The sequence below is a fragment of the Acinonyx jubatus genome, chromosome B4 (genome assembly GCF_027475565.1).
Source record: "Acinonyx jubatus isolate Ajub_Pintada_27869175 chromosome B4, VMU_Ajub_asm_v1.0, whole genome shotgun sequence".
In the NCBI taxonomy this organism is placed as follows: domain Eukaryota; kingdom Metazoa; phylum Chordata; class Mammalia; order Carnivora; family Felidae; genus Acinonyx; species Acinonyx jubatus.
In genome coordinates, this window is record NC_069387.1 from 134792326 (window position 1) to 134814274 (window position 21949).

Sequence of the window (21949 nt, forward strand, 5' to 3'; positions counted from 1 at the left end):
GTTTCTGGGTCCCTGGAAGGCCGGAGACCCGGCTGGGTCATGGTCACCGTTTGCTGACCTCTCAAACAGGCTGCGTCAGCAGGCTGCCCTGCGGCTCAGAGGGAGTACGTGGGCACTCAGTGGGGGTCGGGTGGTCAGCCTGACTCCCCCACCTCCCTGACCCCCGGCTGTGTGGCCTGCAGCTGCCAACCAGAGCCGTAGCCACCCTGTGCCCTGGTGTCCCATCTGCAAAATGCAGACAGTGTTATTACCTACTCGTGGGGTCATCGGGGTGGTTAATTTGTGCGAAGCGCCTCCGAATAAGCTGTGCACCTTTGTAAGTGTCAGTATCCCTTCTGCCCACGAGCGCGGGAAAGCAGGAAGGGCGAGCTTGTGTGGAACCCGTTCCTGCCCTTGGCCGAGGGGCGGAGTGGTTCTTTCTTCAGTGACGCTGGACAGAGCCGAGCCGTGAGTTAGCCCAGTGACTGTCCATCAGAAGGAACTGGTTTGGCAGGTCAGGAGTCCAGAAACTCCAGGGGAGCTGTCCCCTCCCTTCCCCCCACTCAGGGTCAAATTAAAACCAGCCAAGAAAAGGCGGGCGGGAGGTAGGCTGTCTGGGCTGGCACGTTTGTTATCTCCGGGAGAGCTTTGGTGGTTGAAGCCGGGGAGGATTTTGAACCAGCGGGCGTGGGTGGGGCTTCTAGAAATTGCCTCCTTTTTTTTTTTTTTTTTAACGTTTATTCATTTTTGAGAGACTGAGAGTGAGCGGGGGAGGGGCAGAGAGAGGGAATCCGAAGCAGGCTCCAGGCTCCGAGCTGTCCGCACAGAGCCCGACGAGGGGCTCGAACCCACAAACCGTGAGACCTGAGCCAAAGTCGGACGCTTAACCGCCTGAGCCACCCAGGCGCCCCTGGAAATTGCTTCTTCTTTAGACCTTGTTCTCCGCTAAGTTCTTGTTGCTACTGAGGCTCCCGTAACTCCCAGGTCACCAGCTTCGGTTCTGTGCTGTTACAACACCTTGCGTTCTTTATTCATTTGTGTTTTCTTATTTATGGAGAACGTCAGGTATTCAGAAGTAAGCAGGATCCCAGCGTCAACCACGGCCATGCTGCAGCCAAGCCTGGCCTAGGCTCCCCCACCTGGGACCTCCAACCCACTCCCCCGCACCTACTCACCTCCTCTTTCCCTTTCTTACTCGTGTGTTATTGTAAAGTGGTCCCCAGACCTCAGACTCCGTAAATATTCCAGTATGAATCCCCTTTTTCAACACGACCACAGAACTGGTGTTGCACTTAAAACAACTAACACAGGGATGCCCGGCGGGCTCAGTCGTGGAGCGTGTGACTCTTGATCTCAGGGTTGTGAGTTCGACCCCCCACGCTGGGTGTAGAGATGACTTAAAAATAAAATCCTAGGGGTGCCTGGGTGGCTCAGTCGGTTGAGCGTCCGACTTCGGCTCAGGTCACGATCTCACGATTCGTGAGTTCGAGCCCCGCGTCGGGCTCTGTGCTGACAGCTCAGAGCCTGGATCCTGCTTCGGATTCTGCGTCTCCTTTCTCTCTGCCCCTCCCCCGCTCATGCTTTGTCTCACTCTGTTTCTCAAAGATAAATCAATGTAAAAAAAAAAAATTTTCTTAAATCCTAAAAAAAAAAAATAGACCAATTAGCATAATTCCATAATATCCGACGGCCAGTTAGTATGTGGATTCCCATTTGCCTCAAATATCTTTTTTTGTTGTTGTTGTTGTTTTTTAAATCAGGATCCTGATAAGGTCCATGCATTTTGGCCGGTTAATCTGACTTGGGAGGTACCTGACCCCCCCCCCCCTTTCCGCGTGTTCTGTGCTTCGCTGCTGCATCCACAGTGACCATTACGATGCGTGTGGCTCTGAAGGCACTGACCCTTCAGCGTGACATCTTTCATTTGAGGCTCGTTGAGGTGTTGTGCCCACTGCACAGATCAGGAAGTGGGAGCTGAGGGGAGCTGACTGGCCCCGCTGAGGTGGCACCACGAGGAGGGATGAGCCCGGCTGGAACACGTCCCTCCCTGTGACTGTCCCTGCTGCTCACGGCGGCTGGAGCAGGGACTGGTGGCCACCCGTACGGAGGGGCCCCTGGATGGGGGCCCAGGGGGATCAGAACCAGGTCCCTGGCCCTGGGAGGTAGGGTGGGCCGACCTTCCCCTCAGACCCGGGGACCTTTTTCTCCGGCCACAGTGAGGGTAAGTCTTTATTTGACCTGGCAAACAGTAGCCGCGTCTTTAATAAAGAGGTATCTGAAGGTGGAGAGTGGGTTTAGTGGGGCCCCGTGGATCCTACTTTAGTTTCCAAGGAGCAGCAGGGAGCTTTGAATTCAGATTGAATTATTATTATGATTATTTTATTTTATTTTAAAATTTTTAATATTTATTTATTTTTGAAAGAGAGACAGCATGTGAGCAGGGGAGGGGCAGAGAGAGAGGAGACACAGAATCGGAAGCAGGCGCCAGGCTCCGAGCCATCAGCACAGAGCCCGACGCGGGGCTCGAACTCACGAATCGTGAGATCATGACCTGAGCTGAAGTTGGAGACTCAACCGACTGAGCCACCCAGGCGCCCCTATTATGATTATTTTAAAGAACTTTTTAAAAAAGGTTTTATTTTTAAGTAATCTCTCCACCCAGCTTGGGGTTTGAACTGATAACCCTGAGATCAAGAGTCGCATGCTCTATGGGCATGAGCTAGCCAGGCGCCCCCAGATTGAATTATTAAATTGCACTTGAGCCGGTGGTGATCATGGCGAACCACTTAGGGATCGCTTATTCCCTGTAGGGGCCGTGTGTTCCGGGTAGCTGAGACAGCATGTGTAAAGGCCCGGAGGCAGGCACAGCTTGATGTGTTTGAGGAGCAGCCTCGGAGACACTTGAGGCCTCTGTGGCCGGAGCAACGCAAGTGGGGTCGGTGCAGAGGTGGCGTGAGAGGGTGGCGGGCCCAGGCACAAAGAGCCAGTCTTTCAGGTGCTTTGCAGGAGTTTGAATGTTCTTCCAAGAACTGCAGGCAGGTGGTGCTCAGAGGGTGTCAGGAGAGGTGTGGATTGGGCAGTCGGGGTATTCAAGTGCAGCACTCAGGGGGAGGTCTGGGTGGTTTGAGGGTGGGGAGCACGGGACTGAACACCCCTTAGGAGAGGTGAGGGCCCGTGGTCCCCTCACCCTGAAGGTCTGAGTTGTATGGTGGAGATTATGACAGAGACCCCACTGTGTCTCCAGGGACAGAGCAACCTGGATGGCGGAGGATGGAGTGAGTGAGATGGGTAGTGGGAGTGATCTTGGGTTGTTGGTAAGACCAGGCCAAGGAGGCCTTGAATGCTGGACTCTGTTGTGTGCCCTTTGTGTGTTCTCTTGTTCAACAGATACTCCCAGCTCCTGCTGCGTCCCTACCCTGGGCTGGGGTGAGCCACCCACGGCCCTGGCTGTCGGTGAACACGTGGTGGCAGGTCAGGGACAGGACGTATGGTGCAGGCTGATGAGGGCTGTGATGGAGCTGGGAGCTGCCAGAGCCCCGAGGAAGCCCCTCTCCCAGCCTGGGGTGGGCAGGCAACCAAAGCACCAGGACACTGTTGATGAAGAGAAAGCCCAATTCTCAACGGGCCCAGAAAGTCAAGGCGGGGCGATTTATTGGCCCATGTAGCTGAAGTGGTATGGCAGTAGCGTGGAGATCAGGTATGGCTGGTTCAAGGTTTGGCAGTTCTCTGCCTTTTTTATATGGGCCTCTGGATCTTCAGTGGGAAGTGAGTTGGCTGCAGCCATTCCAGGCCTCTTCTGGCTCTTTGGAGAGAGATTTCTCCGGCACTCCTCTCTTGAGATCTTTCTCAGAAGCATCTGGAAATCGTCCCGGTGCCTCATGGGCCTGAACAAACTCACCCCTGAGACCAGAGAAACTGCCATGTGCCAACTGGCTCAGGCTTGGTTTCCCCCACAAACCTTTGAGAAGGGAGACAGGATTACTCTGAGGTAATCAGGCCACCCCACAGGGTCCTGCAGGTGATGGCATGAGCCCGAGTGAGCCCGAGTGAGCACGTGGGTAACCCCAGGCAGGGCGACAGGAATGCTGGGGAGGGAGCAGCCTTGTCTGTCCAGAGGCTGTGGGAGCAGCCGAGTCTTGACGTTGGCGACGAGAGGCATGGGAGGGGTGGGTGGCCCCAGCGGTCCCTTGGCCCTTTCAGAGCACCAGACTTCGCTGGGACTTGTGGGCAGGCTTCTGGCAAGGTCATGCAACCGGTCACAGCTTCTTTGGATTCTGCTGCTGCTGGTGTCTCACCTGGGCACCCTGCACAGGCTGTAGTGACCTCTGGCCCGGCTACCTGCACAAATGGTCGGCACAGGCCTTCCTGCTGGTGGCAGGGACCCAGTGCTGTCTGGGAGGCAGAGTGGGTAGTGTGGGGGGGTCTGAGTTCATGCATTTGGGGCATGGCTGAAACAAAGGGCAAAAATTACTTTTTGCAGGGTACCCTTAGAGAGCCCGGAATCCCAACTCAGCGGTGACCCCCTCCCAGCCACGAGCGAGGGCTCCTACCCCCTTGGGCGTGCCAGCCCCTTTCTCCCTGGGCCTTGGGGCCTGTGAAATATGGGGTTAGGGGCCCTCCGCTCCTCCCCGAGCCCTTTAGCAGAACCCCTTTTCTGAGACACAAGCCCCCTCCTCCCCGAGCCCTTCCTCTGTGCGCCCCGCACAGGACCACACCACTCGAATTCAGCGTGGTGCTAATTTGCCCGGGGTTGGTAGGTGTTAAGTTGTAGCTACCGCCTTAAGATAATTGCTGGGAGGGTCTATTTGTGAAATGTGCAAATATATTTTTATAGCAACAAACCATTTTGCTGTGAATTATAAACAGATGAGTTCGGTGGTTTGAAATCTCTTTTGCATAGGATCCAGGTTGCCACGTGCCTGCTCTGGTCCACCGTCTCCAGCCGGCGCAGCACCCCCGCCCCGGCTGCCCCAGCGCCCCCATCCCGGCGGGGGCTCCTCCGGGAGCCCGGCTCACAGCTCAGCTTGGCGGGAGTTGAGGTGGGCGGGCTCAGGTGGAGGGTGACGGGCTTGTGCCCCAAAGTCACCGCCGAGGAGAAAGGGTCCATTTGTAGTGTCTGCACGGAGCTGGGTTCTCGGGATCCCGTTTTAACAAGTCCACACAGCAGCTCGGCCCTCCTGAAACTGATCTGGTGAGGGCGGCCCGTGGTAACATTAACCTAAGGGCCACAGAAATAGGCACATGTTTGCAGCCGGTGCAGGTTTACGGACGGGGTGAGGGACACTAACCCTGTGGGGGAGTCTGCAGAGGGGGAGTCCTCTGACACGGTCCGAGGATAAAGGATAAACAGGCCGAGCAGTGTACTATCCATGTATTTGGTCTCTGTCCCATTTCCTGTCGGGGGGCTCCTGAGAACCCTGGAGACCCTCCTGGGGGCAGTGTCTTGTCTTATTCATAAAGGATCCCTTTTGACCTTACCTGAGTTCATGCTAATGAGGCGACTCTGGCTGGGCCCTCTGATAGCATGGGGATGGGACTGGTGGCCAGAATATCTCCCCCCATCCCCCCCCCAATCCTGATTAGAGGGTTAAAACTTTCAGTCCCACCCCTCAACTTCCAGGGAGGGGCCATCCCCCACGGCCGTGATTCAGCCATGCCCGTCTCCCGCAACGGGTAATGGGTAAAAGCTCTGAAACCGAGAAGCTTCCAGGTTGGGGAGCGCATTGATGTTCTGGGAGGGTGGCGCGCCCAGGGTGGGCGGGAGGCTCCGTGCGCACCCCCCTCTCCAGCGCTTGCCCTGTGCGGCTCCTGTTTGCCTGGTCCTGAGTCGTATCCCGTTCCGTGAGCCTGTGACCATAAGTGAAGTGCTTTCCTGAGTTTGTGAATTGTTCTACTGAGTTGCTGAACCTGAATGGGGGCTGTGGGAACCCCCGAACTTGTAGCCAAGTCAGACAGAAGTGCAACAGCCTGGGAACCTGGGACTCGGGACTGGTGTCCGAAATGGGGACAGTCACTGTGGGACTGAGCCATTCACCAGTGGGGTCTGTGCTGACTCCTGGTAGTTTGTGTCAGAACAGGGTTGCATTGTAGGACCCCAGTTCATGTCAGAGAATCAGAGAAGCGGTGTTGGAATAACATATTTGTTGTTTGGAGCAAACCTCACGGGGGCGGAAAGAACTTAAAAGGCTCAGGGAAGAGTCTGTGTCAAGGCCCTGGGGTAGGTGGGAGCAGCATGGGGTTTGGGAAAGCCTCAGATGCGCTGGGTTTCTGTGGCCATAGCCATGGGAGAGAGAGAGAGAGGAGAAGGAGGCCCAGGGTGAGGGGTGAGGGTGGAGTCCAAGCTGGACTTAAACCCTGGGCAGTGGGGCCTCATCCTCTATGCCCCTGTTTTCTTGTTAGTAAGGCAGGGATAGAAATGCCTTTCCTTCATTCAGCGTCCCTTCCTTGCAAGGCTCCAGGCGCCCAGAGCAAAGTCCCATTAAACGATAATTTTCAAAAAAGGCAGAAAACCCTGACCGTCCTACTGACGGAAAAATGAACACAGTTAAAGATTTTATTTAGCTTGTGAGGGAACCAGGCACACGCTGTCACTGGTCAAAAGGATCTGAAGTACAGAGGCACTTACAGATCGGGAGGATCGAAACGAAAATGGAGGCGATTTGGGGCATTTGGGGGGAGGAGGGCGGGGAAGGGAGAGAAGTCCACCAGACAGGATGGAATTTGCACGTCTGTAGGCGAGAATTATTCGTGTTGCTCTCAGCCGACAGCAGTGTGCAGTTATAAACTAGCTCCCAGGGGTGGAGTCAACCCCGAAGGGTGTTCTCTGTTCTAGACAAGGTGTAGTCTTTCCATCAAGGCACAGGTTTGCTCACACGGCTACGAGGAGGCACCTGCGAGGACTGGTCATAAATGCCAGGGGGTCCGTTTGTAGCGTGAGATTCAAATAACAGTTCAAGACACTTGATGAGTGGGGGGGGGGGGGGGTCCCGTTGCAGACACCAGCCGAGGATTCCTAGTTGAATCCTGGCCCGACACAGAGCAACACCTTGAATTTCCTGGAAGCAACAACGAGACTGAATTAACTGTGGTTGGGGCGGGGTGATGGAACGTGCCAGTGGTTCCTTTCCTCTTTGCATTTAAAAAAGTTTGGTTGACGATTTCCCGCCATATGTGGAGTCATTCTGGTTCTAGGCTGGAGTCAGGAGTCCTGGTTTTAAGATCCAGCTCTCCACTGACTTGCTGTGTGACTGTGGGCAAGTCCCTCACCCTCTCTGGGCCTCAGTTTTCTTGCTGCACAGTGAGAGTTGATGACACAGTATGTTCACTGCGGTCCTTCCTTGTGTCACTGTTTTTTGATTCTTTAAAGTTTATTTTCTTGTGTTTATTTTTGAGAGAGAGAGAGAGAGAGCGTGGGGCAGGGGCGGAGAGGGAGGGAGACACAGAATCCGAAGCAGGGTCCAGGCTCCCACTGTCAGCACAGAGCCCGACGCGGGGCTTCGATTCACGAACCCCGAGATCATGAGCTGAACTGAAATCAAGAGTCAGACGCTTAACCACCTGAACCACCCAGGCACTCCTTTATGTTGTAGTCTTGAGGCGGAAGTTGTTCTCTGAAAAAAACCTGTTTGCGCTTAAGGTCTTCACCTGATTAGATGAGGCCCATCCCCCATTATGGTGCATCATCTGTTTTATGCAGGGTCAGCTGACTGTAAACGTTAACGACATCTACAAATACCTCCAAGGCAGCATCTGAGCTAGTGCTTGACCAACAACTGGGCACCATTGGCCAGACAAGTTGACACATAAAATCAACCGTCACAAGGCCAATGGGACCAGACTCACCCTGGTGCCAGAGCCCTCTGCCCCCCTGGATGCCCAGCCAGCCAGTCGGCAGCGTTTGGGCTCCTGGACCTGGAAAGACAGGCCACCTGTGCCTGGCGGCCTTCCCGAGGAACCCCTGGGCTCCTGAGCAGCAGCACTGAGGATAGGCTTCCTTCCCCTGCCCTGGCCGCACTCCCATCCTGTGTGGGGTGGGGTCCCACCGACGGCCTGCAGCGGAGGGGTGTGGAGGGTTGGGGGAGGCCTGTGGTGCAAGCCTGCGGAGCACCCTGGGATGGTGGGGAGAGCCTGGGTTTCTTTTCCAGTGTAGGATTACGGTCGTGGGGGGGGGCAGCTCACAGGACTCCCCCTCCCCCAGACTAGCTGTTGCCACAAGGCACCAATTATGTGTGACGAGCCCACCATCTGGGCGTACAGACTTTAAGACAAATCCAGCTGCCTGTGCATTTTGAGATAGGGGATCGGGGTAAAGGTTTTGAGCCTGTAAGGGAAAAAGGGAGTAAATATTACTCTGCTTTAACCGAAGCAGACTCTGGAGGAAACACAAAGCCTTCTTGCCTTTGGGAGCTTTGAACTCCCGACTCCGCCTCGCCAGGACTTCCAGATGTGCTGCGTCGCAGGGAGGCCTTTCCCCACGGGCAATGGAGGAGGAAGAGGCCTGGGTCCACTCTGGCTGTTCCCCCTGGTGGTTGGTGCCCCCTGTGAGGCTTTGAAGCAGGAACGTTCCAGAAGGATTCTCCTCCCCTGGGTCGGGTGGGTCCCTCAAGAGGTGCCTCCAGAAGATTGCTTTCAAGCTGTTTGTCTGGCTTGTAACGGGCTTATCATCCCAGGCTAGCCCACGAAAGGGGCGGGTGGGACTCTGGGGGTGGGGACAGGGTGGCCCCCTTCCGTCATCAGACATCAGGGAGCCCCTCGTGCCTGTTGTAAGGGAAAAGTGGAATGACAGGGTGGCGGTGCGTTCCCCCCACAAGGCTGGGTTTTCCCCCGCCCCAGGCAGCAACGGCCCTTGGCATCCCTGTGCCCGGCCGCCAGCCTGGTTGGGTGGCCCAGGGACAAATGACTAACCTGAGGAGAGTTCTCGTCTCACCAGGCTTCCTGGCCACCTCTCCTCTCAGACCAGCTGCCGTGGCCGTGCCCAGAGTGAGGGTGCAGGTGATTGAGTTTCTTTTCTCAGTTTCTCTGCCAGCAGCAGGGCCTCTCAGCCAGGCCCGGTGTCACCCTCCTGTCCTCCCAGGTCCCCAGCCAGCTGCCTCCGGTTTGGGGAGAGCTGGACTGGGAAGAGGGCCCGGCGTTCCTGACGCGCACAGAGTGGGCCTTGGGGTCCGGGTCGGGCGGTGCGGGGCCTCCCCTGCCTGGTGCTCTGTGCACCCCATTCCTGCCAGGGAGCAAGCCCGATCCCCCGTGTGCACCCCGGCCCCGGTTGGCTGGCTGTGCGGCCGTCACCCCATCTACCTTCCCTGCCCTCAGAAGCCGTGGCCTCCAGGGTCAGGTGACCTCAGGAAAATGCAGGGTGTGCCAGCCCAGGGAGGCGAGGGCAGGGAGCCGGTGGGTCAGGTCACTGGTGTGAAATGCGGGTCTCCGGGGACTGGTCTGGAATTGTGCCACGGGGAGGGGCCTGCCCGAGGTGATGGCCCAGAGAGCACAGCCAGGGTGCCCTTGTCTGTGTGCGCAGGCATGTGACCCCGAGGCCTCCCCTGTCCCTCTTCCTGAGGCCTCTCTCCGGGTGCCTCTGCCCTCTCCCTCCCTCCCCCTGCCGGGGTCTCCCACCAACTGGCTTCAGCAGCAAGTCAGTGAGGCGGGCAGCGCAGAGCTTTTGCCGTGTCTCGGCCCGAGAGGGCAAAACCCTTGGCGAGGCCACATAGCCGTCCGAGGAGAGGAGGCGAGGAGGCCGGCCGGGGCCTCAGGGCAGGTGGAGGCAGGGGCGCACCAGGAGGCGAGGGAGGAGGCCGGTCGAGACTGGCCTGTGAGCTCGGGCAGTGTCGTGGCTCCCAGAAGCGGGAAATGCGGACAGCCTAGGCACGCGTGCGCCAGGGAGAAGGTGTGAGGAGCCCGGAACAAGTGGAGGCACCCCGGGGCTGACTTGGGCCTGTGTGCACAGTCCCTTGGCCTCAGTTTTGTTCTCTGGTAAATGGGGACAGTGGCCTTTCTCAGCGTGAGGGGGCCGGGCAAGGGCAGCATTCCAGCCTCCTTACTCTCATCTACGGTTGTTTTTTTAAGTGTTTGTTTATTTATTATGAGAGAGAGCCAGGGGAGGGCAGGGGGAGCAGAGAGAGAGAGAGAGAGAGAGAGTGAGGGGCAGAGGGGGGAGAGGGAGAGAATCCCAAGCAGGTTCTGCACGCTCAGCATAGAGTCCGACGGGGTGGTTCCATCCCACAAATGTGGGATCATGACCCGAGCCGAAATCAAGAGTTGGACGCTGAACCGACTGAGGCAAGCAGCCGCCCCTACAGCTGTTTCTTGGTCACAGTTGTCCAGAGTGCAGAAACTTGTAAGAGAACACACATGTGCATGATCCAGAAACTCGTGCCGTTCGTTACGGAGTCTCTGTCTCTCTCTCTACCCCTCCCCCACTCATTCTCTCCCCACCCCCCAAAAATGAATAAACATCAGAAAGTTAAAAAAAAAAAAAAAAAAAGAGAAGTGACAGGTTGTCTGTAACCCAAACCGACTTACGCAGAAGAGAGGATTTATGGGATCTTTGCATTTAGGTGCAGCTGGATCCGGGCGCATAGTGTTTTAGGGACTGTTTCCCTATCTAGCTGTGTCTTCTGCCTTTGGCTTCATTTTTTCAAGTTCCAGGTGGTGACCTTTGGTCATTCCAAGCCCATGTCCTCCAGGTTTGGGCCCAGCAGGACACATTTAAGAAGTATCTCTTTTCAGGGGTGCCCGGGGAAGCTCAGTCTTTGTTAAGCGTCCGACTCTCGATTTTAGCTCAGGTCATGATCTCACGGTTCGTGAGTTTGAGCCACACGCTGGGCTCTGAGCTGGGAGCCTGCTTGGGATTCTCTCTCTCCCTCGCTCTCTGCCTGTCCCCCACTGTGTGCCCCCTCTCTCTCTCAAAATAAATAAACTAAGAAAAAAAGTATTCTCAGTAGCTTCGATAGAAGTCTCAGAGTTCACTCTGGTTGGAACAGCAGGGGGCACGTGGTCACTCCTGAGCCCATCTCCGCGGCTCAGGGAATTTGGTGCCGTGATTGGCCAGGCGAAGACCCCTGGTTCTGTCCTCGGTGCCCAAAGCGGAGCTTCCTTCAACATTGCACAGGCTGTGTGAGCATACGATGTGCACACGGACTCTGCACATGTGGACGTACGTGCACGTGTGCGTGTGTGGGGGAAAGCCGGTGATTACCGGCGGGGGGTCGGGGGGGGGGGATGCCGGTGGCCAAGAGGACACCTGTCCGCCCTGTCCAGCCAGGAACCCCCCGCCCGTGTGACTGCAGGCCTGGGCTCTGCATAGCGTGTGTCCCCAGCATCGTCCTGTCGTGCACACGGCATAGGCAGCGGGGGCCGGGGAGGCTGTGCCCTGGTGTTCTTGGTGATCGCGGCCTCCCCGCCCGTGCGTGACCTCTGTCCGCGTCCCCACGTTTCCGGCGAGGTCGGCTCCCTTCTCCACGCCGACCTCTTCCTGTGTGGGTCCCTCTCTCGGCCGGAGCGCCTCCGAGGGCCCGAGTCTGTTCCCCTCCGTGTGAGGGGCTCGGCCGCCCTGCCCAGGACCCGGTTGCTCTCCCGGGCTCTGCCGCCCCCGGCCCGCCCTCCCGCCGCCTCCCTCCAGGGAACCCCACGCAGCCTCTCCAGTCCCTGGGCGCCCCCCGCCACCCCCCGACCGCTTGGCAGACCTGACCCGCCGGGTTCACCGAACTCTCGCAGCGTGAACGCGCTCGTAACGGCACCCAGAGACGGAGCGTGGCCGGCCCGGGGGCCCCTCCCGGGCCTCGTCACCGCGGGTTCGCTTCGCCTGCTTCGAGCTTCTGAAGAGCGGGGCCCCGCGGCCTCTCGTCTCTGGCGCCCCACCCTGTGCTCGGCGGGGCCGCGCGGCTGCGGAGCGCGACGGTGGCCGCTCCCCTCTGCCGTCCGCGGGTCCTCGGGTCGTCTCCCGTCTGGGGCTCTTTCGCTGGCGCTGCTCACGCCGTCCTGCTCCCGTGCACACATGGACACCTGCTGTGCGTGTGTGTCCGCGGGTGGAATGGCCGCGTCCCGGGCACACACGTGTCGTTTTCATTCTAGATTAGATCCTAATGTTTAAACCTCGGCAGCTGTCGTGCTCGCGGACGAGCACAGACGCCGACTTCTCCCCCGAGAGCCAGCGGGCGAAGCCACTGTGGGCTGGCTCTCAGTGACCCCCCTGGAGAAGGGCCGTGCCTGTCCTTGCCCGGGGCCCTCCCAGACTCGCCTCCGGCCAGTGTTGTGGGTAAGATCCCTGGGGTCCCGCCCTGCCGCCTCTTCACGGGGCTCTGCACCGGGCGGGTGACTCCCTGACCTCTGCTCTGCGTCAGTGTTACCGTCTGTAAAGTGGAGAGACGAAAGACAGCACTTAGCCAACGGGGAGTTTTATTTTGTTTTGTTTTTTTAATTAAAAAAAATTTTTTTTAATTTATTTTTGAGACAGAGAGAGACAGAGCAGGAGCAGGGGAGGGGCAGAGAGAGAGGGAGACACAAAATCGGGAGCAGGCTCCAGGCTCCGAGCTGTCAGCACAGAGCCCGACGCGGGGCTCGAACTCGTGGACCGCGAGATCATGACCTGAGCCGAAGTCGGACGCTCAGCCGACTGAGCCACCCAGGCGCCCCAAGGGAGTTTTGAAGAACTAGAAGGCAGCAAGGCTTTAAGTTTTTTATGTTCATAAAACATTATTTGTGTTGTTAGCCATACGTTGTCTTAGTTCAGATCACTGTATCTCATACCAAGGGCAGTACAGGCTTTTGCAAAAATGAGAAAGGGATAAACGTGGAAAACCGAATGGATTTATCAGTCCTAAACCTAAAGCTCCCAGGACACAGCATTGTAACAATGTCCGTTTTCTTTTACTGTTAAAAAATCAGGCCAAACTGTGTGTGCTGTTTTGACCCAGCTTTGTTAATTTTTTCAAACACCTTTATTGAGATATAATTCACATGACATTTGCCTGACCCCCATAAAGCCTACATAGTCCAGTGGTTTTTACTGTACCCACACATCATGTGAAACTGTCCCCCAGCCAACTTTAGGACGTTTCTTCACCTCGGAAAGAACCCGCACTGTTTGGCTGCTACCTGTCTAACCCCCCACCTCCCCCAGCAGCCACCGACCACTTTCTGTCTATGGACTTGCCTCTTGTGGACGTTTCGTATAAATGGGATCATCTCTTGTGCCTGGCTTCTTTCACATAACACGGTGCTTTCAGGGTTCATCCACGTGGTAGCATGTGTCAGTTCTGCGTTCCTTTTCGTGGATAAATCATATGCCATCATTTGGGTACTAACAGGGATTCTCGTAAAGATTTGCACAGGTACCGAAGTGCTATCCTGGGCACAGAACAACCACGTTTGGTAACTCCTAGCTGTAGAGGCATGAGCTGTTCTAATAGATCTTTGATGGCCTCAGTTTTCCCCTCCATAAAACGGGTGCAGGAGTGACCATGCATCTCTCTGGGCAGAGATGACGGGGGTCTTGAAATGATTCAGCCCTGAAAGGGCTGTTCGCATTCTGAGTGTGCCCCACCCCCACTGCCCCTCTGCCCCGCTCTCCTGGGACACGGGCCACCTGGGGACAGGAGCTCCGTCCAGGGGCACCAGTCCCGAGGAAGGGGCCCACACATGGGGTCGGCGCCACCTTCCAGGGCTCAGGCTCCCTTGGCTGCGAGAGCTGTTTGTGGAAGTGGACCTCCCCCTGTGTGGAAGAGGGTGGGCTGGGCAGGGGAACAGAGGTGGAAACATCGTCTTGACACGGGGTCTTGGAGAATCAGAAGTGGGTGCTTTTTTTATGTTCAGGAGGGAAAGCAAACCAGGCCCTTGCTTGAAGGGTGTTTCCTTCATTCCTTGAGCCCTCGTGTGCACGTGTGTGTTCAATGTCCCCGGGTTCCGTGTGCTTCTCCCTCAGGGTGTCGGAAGGACCCCGTGCCTGGACCCCTGAGAGGTGGCATCGGGGCCGTGTGCTGGGCCACCCTGGAGAGCAGCAGAACATGTCCCAGCCGGACCTGGAGGAGCTGGCCGAAATAGGTAAAAGCGCGTTCTCCTTCCAGCCTTGTCCCGCGAGGCGGCCGTTGGCGGATGTTTGCTTTAAACAGATACTAATACACTTACGCGGCTGGAAAAAGTCTAGCCCTGTAAGAAGGGCTTGGTGAGGTTGTCCTTCTCCCTCATCTGGGGTCTTACCCCTTCCCCACCCCCGTCAGCCCCAGGTAGTGACTTTTTAATCTTTCCAGGGTTCTTTTGTGCAAATTCAGGTGAGCCCCTCTGAGATGGAGCCACCTTCCTGGGTTGTTATGAGGCTCAAATGGGATAACATCCTCATTCACTGCTTGAGGCTACCCGCCAAGGTGCCAGCGTCCACATCCCCATCTTACAGACAAGCAAACTGAGGCCCGGGGTGACTGGAACACACGGCTGAGGGCACCCCGTGACAGGGGCCAAGCTGCGGGGAGGGCCTCTGCATAGACCCACCCCTTGGCGGTTTGGTTAACATCACGTGTGCACGTGTTTCCGCGAGAGGCCGTTCCTGCTACGCGCACTGGGGCCAGGCTACCCCGTGCGTCTCCCTCTAGTGCACATCTGTCCTCAAGGTTCGCAATAACCCAGAGTGGCTCCCGAGGATCCGCCGAAGGCCCGTGGCCCTGAAAGAAATGACTTTCCGTCCTGCGATGCAGCATCAGTGCATCACGCCCGATGCTGGGGGGAGCCTTGGCTGCGTCTACCTGTGCTGCTTGATTTGGGCTCCCGGGAGCCCGCAATTAATTACGCCTTCCGGTTTGCTCCCCTTGCTGCTTTAAGGCATGCGGCACAGTAAAGCATCTCTCGCTTGGGTCCATACGGTGGCAAGACAGTGAGCCCGATGTCAGCCCGATGTGTGGTTAGGGATGCGGGAAGAGCGTCCTTGTTTCCTCCGTCCGCTGCCTTCCTTAAGACGGTCCGGTTTGTTCTGCCTCCTCACGTTTCCTTATGGCCGGGCCCCCGTGTGCTGAACCGTTGTTTTCGGTTTTTTACGGAGGTGAAATTAACATGGCATAAAATGAGCCATCGTGAAGTATTTAGCCCATTCATAACGTGTAGTGTATCCACCTGTTAGAACATTTGCTTCGCCCCAAAAGGAAACCGCACACCCCATCAGGCAGTCACTCCTTCCCTCAGCCCCGGGCAGGCATCAGTCTGCTTTCTGACTCCGTGGATTTATCCGTCCCGGGCACTTTGTGTAAATGGAATCCCGCATCCTGTGGCCTGGCTTCTTTAACGTAGCGTAATATTTTCAGGGCTGTCTGTATCGTGGCGCGGGTCAGTACCACGTTCCTCTTGCGGCCAAATAGTACTCCATTGCGTGGGCAGCCCACATTGTGTCCACTCATCCGCGGACGGACACGTGGCCGGGGCCACTTTCTGGCTGTTGTGAAGGGTGCTGCTGTGACCACGGCGTGCACTTGTGTTTGTTAGAATTCCCGTTTCCAGTTCTCTGGGGCGCACTGTTGCCTACGACTCGCTTTAACATCGTACACGGCCCGCATGTCAGCATGCTTCCCTCCGTGTCTCTTCTCTTAGCAGGACCCCAGGCATCGGGTTTAGGGCCCACCCTGATCCAGTGTGACCTCGTCTGAACTAATTTCATCTCTACAGGCACTGTTTCCACATAAGGTCACATGTGAGCTTCCAGGCAGACGTGAATCTTGGAGCAACGCTCTTCCACCCAGTACATCTGGGGACCACAGTCTGCTCTCACCTGAAATTTGAAGGCCCCATTCTGTTTCCCGTTGGAAAGAGCTCTGTCTTGATTTGTTTTATATGAAGGAACCTCACCTACTAAAATTAAACCGGAGACAGCACTCCTTCCTACTTCGAGGCACAGTGACCCCCTTCTGCCCTCAACCCAGCCACGGTTTCCTGCCGGCTGCCTGGATCCACATTTCCCAGGAGGGCCTGGGTTGGAATTTGGAGTTGGGAAATCAAGTGCAAATCCACACTCCACTGCCAATGAGCATTGTGACCTTGGGCAACTCATTCCCTGTCTCTGAGCCTCAGTTTCCACTCCTGTCAGCGTGGAGGACAGTATTCGCCCCCAGGTCTCATTTTATCCCTCCGTGGTTGTGCCCACTGAGCAGACGCATAGTGGGTGCACAGGAGGAGTGGGTGCATAGTGGGCGCAAAGCAGAGATGGGGCATGGTGGGTGCACACCAAGCAGACGCATAGTGGGTCCACAGGAGAGGTGGGTGCCCACTGAGCATACACACAGTGGGTGCACAGGAGGGGAGGGTGCGCACTGAGCAGACGCACAGTGGGTGCACAGGAGGGGAGGGTGCGCACTGAGCAGACGCACAGTGGGTGCACAGGAGGGGAGGGTGCGCACTGAGCAGACGCACAGTGGGTGCACAGGAGGGGAGGGTGCGCACCGAGCAGACGCACAGTGGGTGCACAGGAGGGGAGGGTGCGCACCGAGCAGACGCACAGTGGGTGCACAGGAGGGGAGGGTGCGCACCGAGCAGACGCACAGTGGGTGCACAGGAGGGGAGGGTGCGCACCGAGCAGACGCACAGTGGGTGCACAACAGAGATGGGCGCACAGTAGGTATACAGTGAGCAGATGCACAGTGGGTGCACTCTTGAGGCATGATGACTGTCCTATGAAGAGACGCCGGGAGGCTCCCTCGTTGCCCATCTTTCTCAAGAGGACAGCTGACTCCCTGTAATCCTCATTGTCTGCCACAGAGCTGCAGAGGGACGAAGAGAAGGCGGCCGCCCTGAGCATAGCGAGAAAGCCCTTGGTGGTGCCCACACCTGGCCAGGACCCCGCGCTCAGCGTGAATCACCCCTTCTACGACGTGGCCAGACACGGTATCCTGCAGGTGGCAGGTGGGTTGCAGCTGGGTGGTCCCAGGATTCCCGACAGGTGCCAGCGTTCCCGTGGGCCCCGTGGGGTGGGGGTGGGTTCATCGGGCTGCCTCCCCGTTGCCTCCCTCTCCTTGGCGTTGTTAACCAAGGGCAGTGTTATGCTGCTTCCTCAAAGGGAACAAACACCTGTCCGGACGGAGAAGACGAGCCTCCCCTACGGCCAGCGGCGGGGCTGGGGGAACGTGTTGCATCGCTGTGACCAGGCGCGAGGGGATCGGGGCCGCTTGGTGTGTTTCTCACGTGGGCAGCGTGTGGGTTGATACGTGGAGAGACGTGAGAGAGGAGGTTTATCGTAGAGATTGGCTCTCTTGCGACCGTGGAGGCGGAGAGGTCCCAGGGTCTGCCTTCGGCAAGCGGGTGGTGGCACTCCCAGCAAGCTCTGGAGATCCTCCGGGAGCACTGGGGGCCCCTGTCCGCGGGCTGGAGAAAGTGGATCTCCCGGCTCAAGCACAGAGCAGATTCGCCCTGTGCCCCTTGTTCTGTCGAGGCCCCCGCCCGCGCTGGGGAGGGTGCCCTTCCTCACTCCGTTCAAACGCCGCTCTCCTGCACAAACACCCTCACGGACACGCCGAGAAGGAACGTCTTCCCAGCCGCCTGGGCCTCCCTTAGCCCAGTCAAGGTGACACGTGGAGTTGGCCACTGCAGGCGTGGACCCTGACACCTCACTGCTGCACTAAGAGCCCCGTGAACATTAGCTCCTGTCCCCACCGAGCTGGAATCTTGTCAAGGAAAGAGGAATGGTTTGTGACAGTTGGAGGCCCCGGAGGCACAGATGGGCGTCCTTTGTGCACACTCAGCTCGGAGAGACGAGGAGAGGGTGGGGGTTGGACAGGTGGTCAACCGTTTGAAGCCCCAGGTGTTCCTTCTGGAGAACCTTTAAGGTTTAGGTAGCAGGGGGGGTGCCTGGGCAGCTCAGTCGATTGAGCGTCCGACTTGGGCTTGGGTCATGATCTCATGGTTCGTGGGTTCGAGCCCCACGTCGGGCTCTGTGCTGAAGCTCAGAGCCTGGAGCCTGCTTCGGATTCTGTGTCCCCCACTCTCTCTCTGCCCCTCCCCCAACACCGGACCCAGTGTGGGAGCACAGACCAGGTGCCCACCAAAGGAAGGCAGGAAACAGTTATTTTTCCCGAGAATAAAACATACATTATTAGTATGCAATGGGTTATTTTTACTTTTTAATTTTTTTAATTTCATTTTTTTATTTTTTTAGGGAGAGAGCATGAGCAGGGGAGGGGGCAGAGGGACAGAGAGTATCTTAAGCAGGTTCCACACTCAGCACGGAGCCTGACGTGGGGCTCGATCCTACAACCTTGGGATCGTGACCTGAGCTGAAATCGAGAGTCAGACACCCAACCGACTGAGCCACCCAGGGGCCCTGCAGTGGGTTATTTTTAAATGAATGAATAAAAATTTTTAAATCTCCTCTTTTAGGTTTCTAGTATGGTCAACCTCTATAGAAACAACCCACTCTTTTTTTTTTTTTTTTTTTAAGCCTTTTGAGGGTCTCAGTAGCCTTAAGAGTATCAACAGGTTCTGCAGCCTGAAAGCTATCTAGGTGAACGTCCCTCATACACCTGGCAAGAATGTGTGTCCCAGGATCGGGCAGCGTGTTCTGTGTATTTCAGTGAGGTCCTGTTGATTGACGGCGTCCAGACCTTCTGTGTCCTTACTAACTTCTTTACTTCCATCAGCTGTCGACTGAGGAGTGTTCAAAGCGCCCACGATCGAAACGTGTCCGTTTCTGCCCTTGGTTCTGTACTTGTTCCGTGGGTCTTGATGCTTTGTTTTTAGGGGCAGCTACACTTCGGATTGCGAGGTCTTCTTGACGTGTTGTTCCTAAACGCCCTCCTTTACCAACGGCCGTGTGCCCGTGTTGGTGACTCCTCGCCTAGCATGTCTGACGTTAATCTAGCCGGGACAGCCGCACCAGCTTTCTCCTTATTGGCGTTGGTAGATACGCCTTCTCCATGCTTTTCCCTTCAGCCTGTCCCAGTCTCTCTCTTTTTTTTTTTAAGTTTATTTATTTTGAGAGAGAGCCTGCACGGGCAGGGGAGAGGAGAGGCAGAGAGACAGAGAGAGAGAGAGAGAGAGGGAATCCCAAGCAGGCTCTGCACTGTCAGCACAGAGCCCAACGTGGGGCTTGAACTCATGAACCGCGAGATCATGACTCGAGCCGAAATCAAAAGTTGGCTGCTTAACCGACTGAGCCACCCAGGCGCCCCTAACCTGTCCCAGTCTTTACAAATGAAGCCCATCGCATATAGACCGCTTCCCGTCAGATCTTTTTGTACTTTTGAGAGGTGGCTGCTTAGCGGGAACCGTGTTCTCAGCGCCTCACAGGGTGTGCTCAGGAGTTCGCATTTGGTCCTGGTGGCTCTGGGGAGCCTGAGGCGGAGGAGTGGGGCTTGTGGTTTAGAGCGACCCTTCTTGCCGCAGTGTGGAGGGTGCTGATGGCAGCCGCAGGGGGACCCAGCGGGAGCCAGGACAGAGGGCTGAGCCTGTGCTGTGGCGGTGGCGTGGAGAAGAGGGGATGAATTTGAGAGAGATTTTCAATGTCAGCCTGGAGGACAAGCAGAAACCTACCTGGGAAGGGTTTGCCGCACGGTAGGGTGAGGTTTCCAGGGGTGCAGGAGATTGAATCAAGAGCCAGGGGCCCTGGGAAGTAAGTTGGGGGTCATTGCTCTTTTTAATTTTTTTTTAGGTTTATTTATTTTTGAGAGAGAGACAGAGTGAGCAGGGGAGGGACAGGGAGAGAGAGAGAGAAGAGCATCCCAAGCAAGTTCTGTGCTGTCAGCACAGAGCCCGACACAGGGCTTGAACCCACGAACCCTGAGATTGTGCCCTGAGCCGAAGTCTGACGCTCAACCGACTGAGCCACCCAGGCGCCCCTGATTTCAGTATTTTCAGTGGTCACCGTCTGGAGCTTAGTCGGGGGCCGGGCTGTGAGCCCAGGGGGAGATTACCTGGTGGCGAGTGGGGTGGGCAGGGGGAAGGTTGGAGCCGGAGCAGCAGAGAGGCTGGAGATGTGATCCAGAGACACAGAGGAGGCGAGTGGCAGAGAAGAGGAGGACAGGAGGATCTGGTTCCACTGGGTGACAGGTCACCACCCCACACCCAGATCTTTGCCCCCAGGTTAGTCCCCAGCCAGGCTTCCCTGCAGGATGCAGAAAAATGGGTCTTCGCATTTCCTTCCTCTCTGCAAAACGATGAGCAGCCCTGAAACAGACACCCAAGGAGACGAACTCCCAAATTGCTCCTGGTTAGATGGCCCCTGCCTTTATTATGCATTTTAATCGTCCTTCACTCGGAGCGGATGACGGATCGTCTGGAGCGCGTTCCGGGCGATGGCTCTGGGAAGCACTTCTTTATTCATAAACTGGGCTTCTCCCGCCTTGGAGACAGTGAGCGATGCTGTGTTGTGCACAGCGAGGGGAGGGATAGGGGTCATGAATTACACTGAGGCCTCGGAGAATTTGCATCTTATTGATGGTTTTCATTTCCTTGCACATTATATCACTTTGAAGCCCGTCTTCGATACGCTGGCCCGTGTTACCAGAGAACGGCGAAGGGGTCTTTACTCATATTGACTGATGTCATTAATGCAGATGCCACCTCGACTGCTTAATAAGCAGGATCCTGGACGTCCCGGGGATTCCTCAGGGCTGCCGCGCAGGCGTGCACGCGGGAGGCCTCCCTGCTGCCACTGTGGGGTCCTCAGGGGCAGAGGACCCCGTGCAGGCCGGGAGTCAGCCAGCTGCAAGCGTGGACCCGGCCCCAATGCTCGCGTGGCCTCTCCGGGCCTCAGTTTCCTCTTCTGTAAACGAAACAGCACACCTGGAGGCACCCGGCGTCAGGCCTGGCACGTGGTAATGGGTCGCATTTATTGAGCACTTACTGCGTGCCGGTGCAGAGAGGCTGGTGTGGGGCTGCCCGGCTGTGGGGGGCAGGGACTCTGTCCCCGGGGCCAGGGCCGGCCTGTGCCTCCCTCCCTCGCTTTTTGTTCACTTTTTATGATGGAAATTTTCCGAAGCATCAGCTGCGGAGAGAACCGTATAAGGGACCCAGGTTGTTTGCCATTGCACTTGCCATGAGAGTTTGTTCGGTCTGATTAGTGCTGTGGGCGTAGTTTGGCGGGATGTTTGGAAGTCTATTGATACGAAAAGAAAATGCTGGGGCACCCGGGTGGCGCAGTCAGTTAAGCATCCGACTCTCGACTTCCGCTCAGCTCAGGATCTCACGGGTTCGTGAGTTCCAGCCCCGCGTTGGGCTCTGTGCTGACGGTGCGGAGCCTGCTTGGGATTGTCTCTCTTCCTCTCTTTCTCTCTCTCTAAATAAGCCAACAAACATTAAAAAGGAAAAGAAAAAATTAAGTTAGTTGCCTTTTTGGTTTTGAGGAGAGGAGAAGGCCTTCCATAGTAACTCAGCATCATGCAAGTTGAGGAACCTCGCACAGTAAGTGTTCGTGATGAGTGAGGGAGCTAGTCAGTGCTTTATACAAGCAGGAGGCCCTCACAGGGCGAGGCCCCGGGCCGGAAGCAGGTGCCCTGACCTTGACCTGCCCCGTCTCTGCACACCCCCTGCCCTCTGGGCCCGCTGACCTGAGCTGGCCAGCAAGGGGCCTGTCAGCAACCACGGGCCCGGGAGCAGGGACAGGCCGTGAGCCCCTCCCGCCGTCCTCGACAAACCAGGGAACGCGTGGTCTGGGGAGGGCTCTGGGGTCTGATGGAGACCCGCTGTGTTCTGGCCTAGCCCGGAGGGTTGGGGTCCCTGTACACCAAGTCCCTTGGGTTTTCCGGGAGCCTGAGTTCACAGTTCTTGCCCGGAATTTCCTGCTGTTCACCCTGGGCCCTGGGGTGGCCTTGCTGCGCCCCTGTGTGGCGGGGCATCTGGTCCCTGTGCCTGTCCCCCCCTCCTCTGTGAGGCTCTGCCCTGCCTGGCATTGAGCTCTGCTCTGCTCCTGTCTCTCGCTTCTCGCCGTCTTGGGGTGGGGACATTCTGCTTCCTGCCTCTTCTCAGCCTCAGTGGTGCCCGAGTGTCACCCACCAGGACCCTCTGTGGATCTTGA

The 21949-nt window shown here is 56.9% G+C and overlaps 1 protein-coding gene across 6 annotated transcripts in view; it reads left to right on the top strand.

Moving 5' to 3' along the window:
- Window positions 1–21949, top strand: part of ARHGAP8 (Rho GTPase activating protein 8) — a 55823-nt gene that overhangs the window by 2429 nt on the left and 31445 nt on the right. For 3 of the 6 annotated variants that reach the window (XM_053199487.1, XM_053199488.1, XM_053199486.1), the window contains exons 2-3: window positions 13892–14010; window positions 16702–16845. In XM_053199487.1, coding sequence (XP_053055462.1) covers window positions 13974–14010; window positions 16702–16845 — 181 coding nt within the window. In that variant the 5' untranslated portion in view covers window positions 13892–13973. The remainder of the gene's footprint in view (window positions 1–13891; window positions 14011–16701; window positions 16846–21949) is intronic. The other 3 variants (XM_053199490.1, XM_053199491.1, XM_053199489.1) reach the window with 1 other exon arrangement.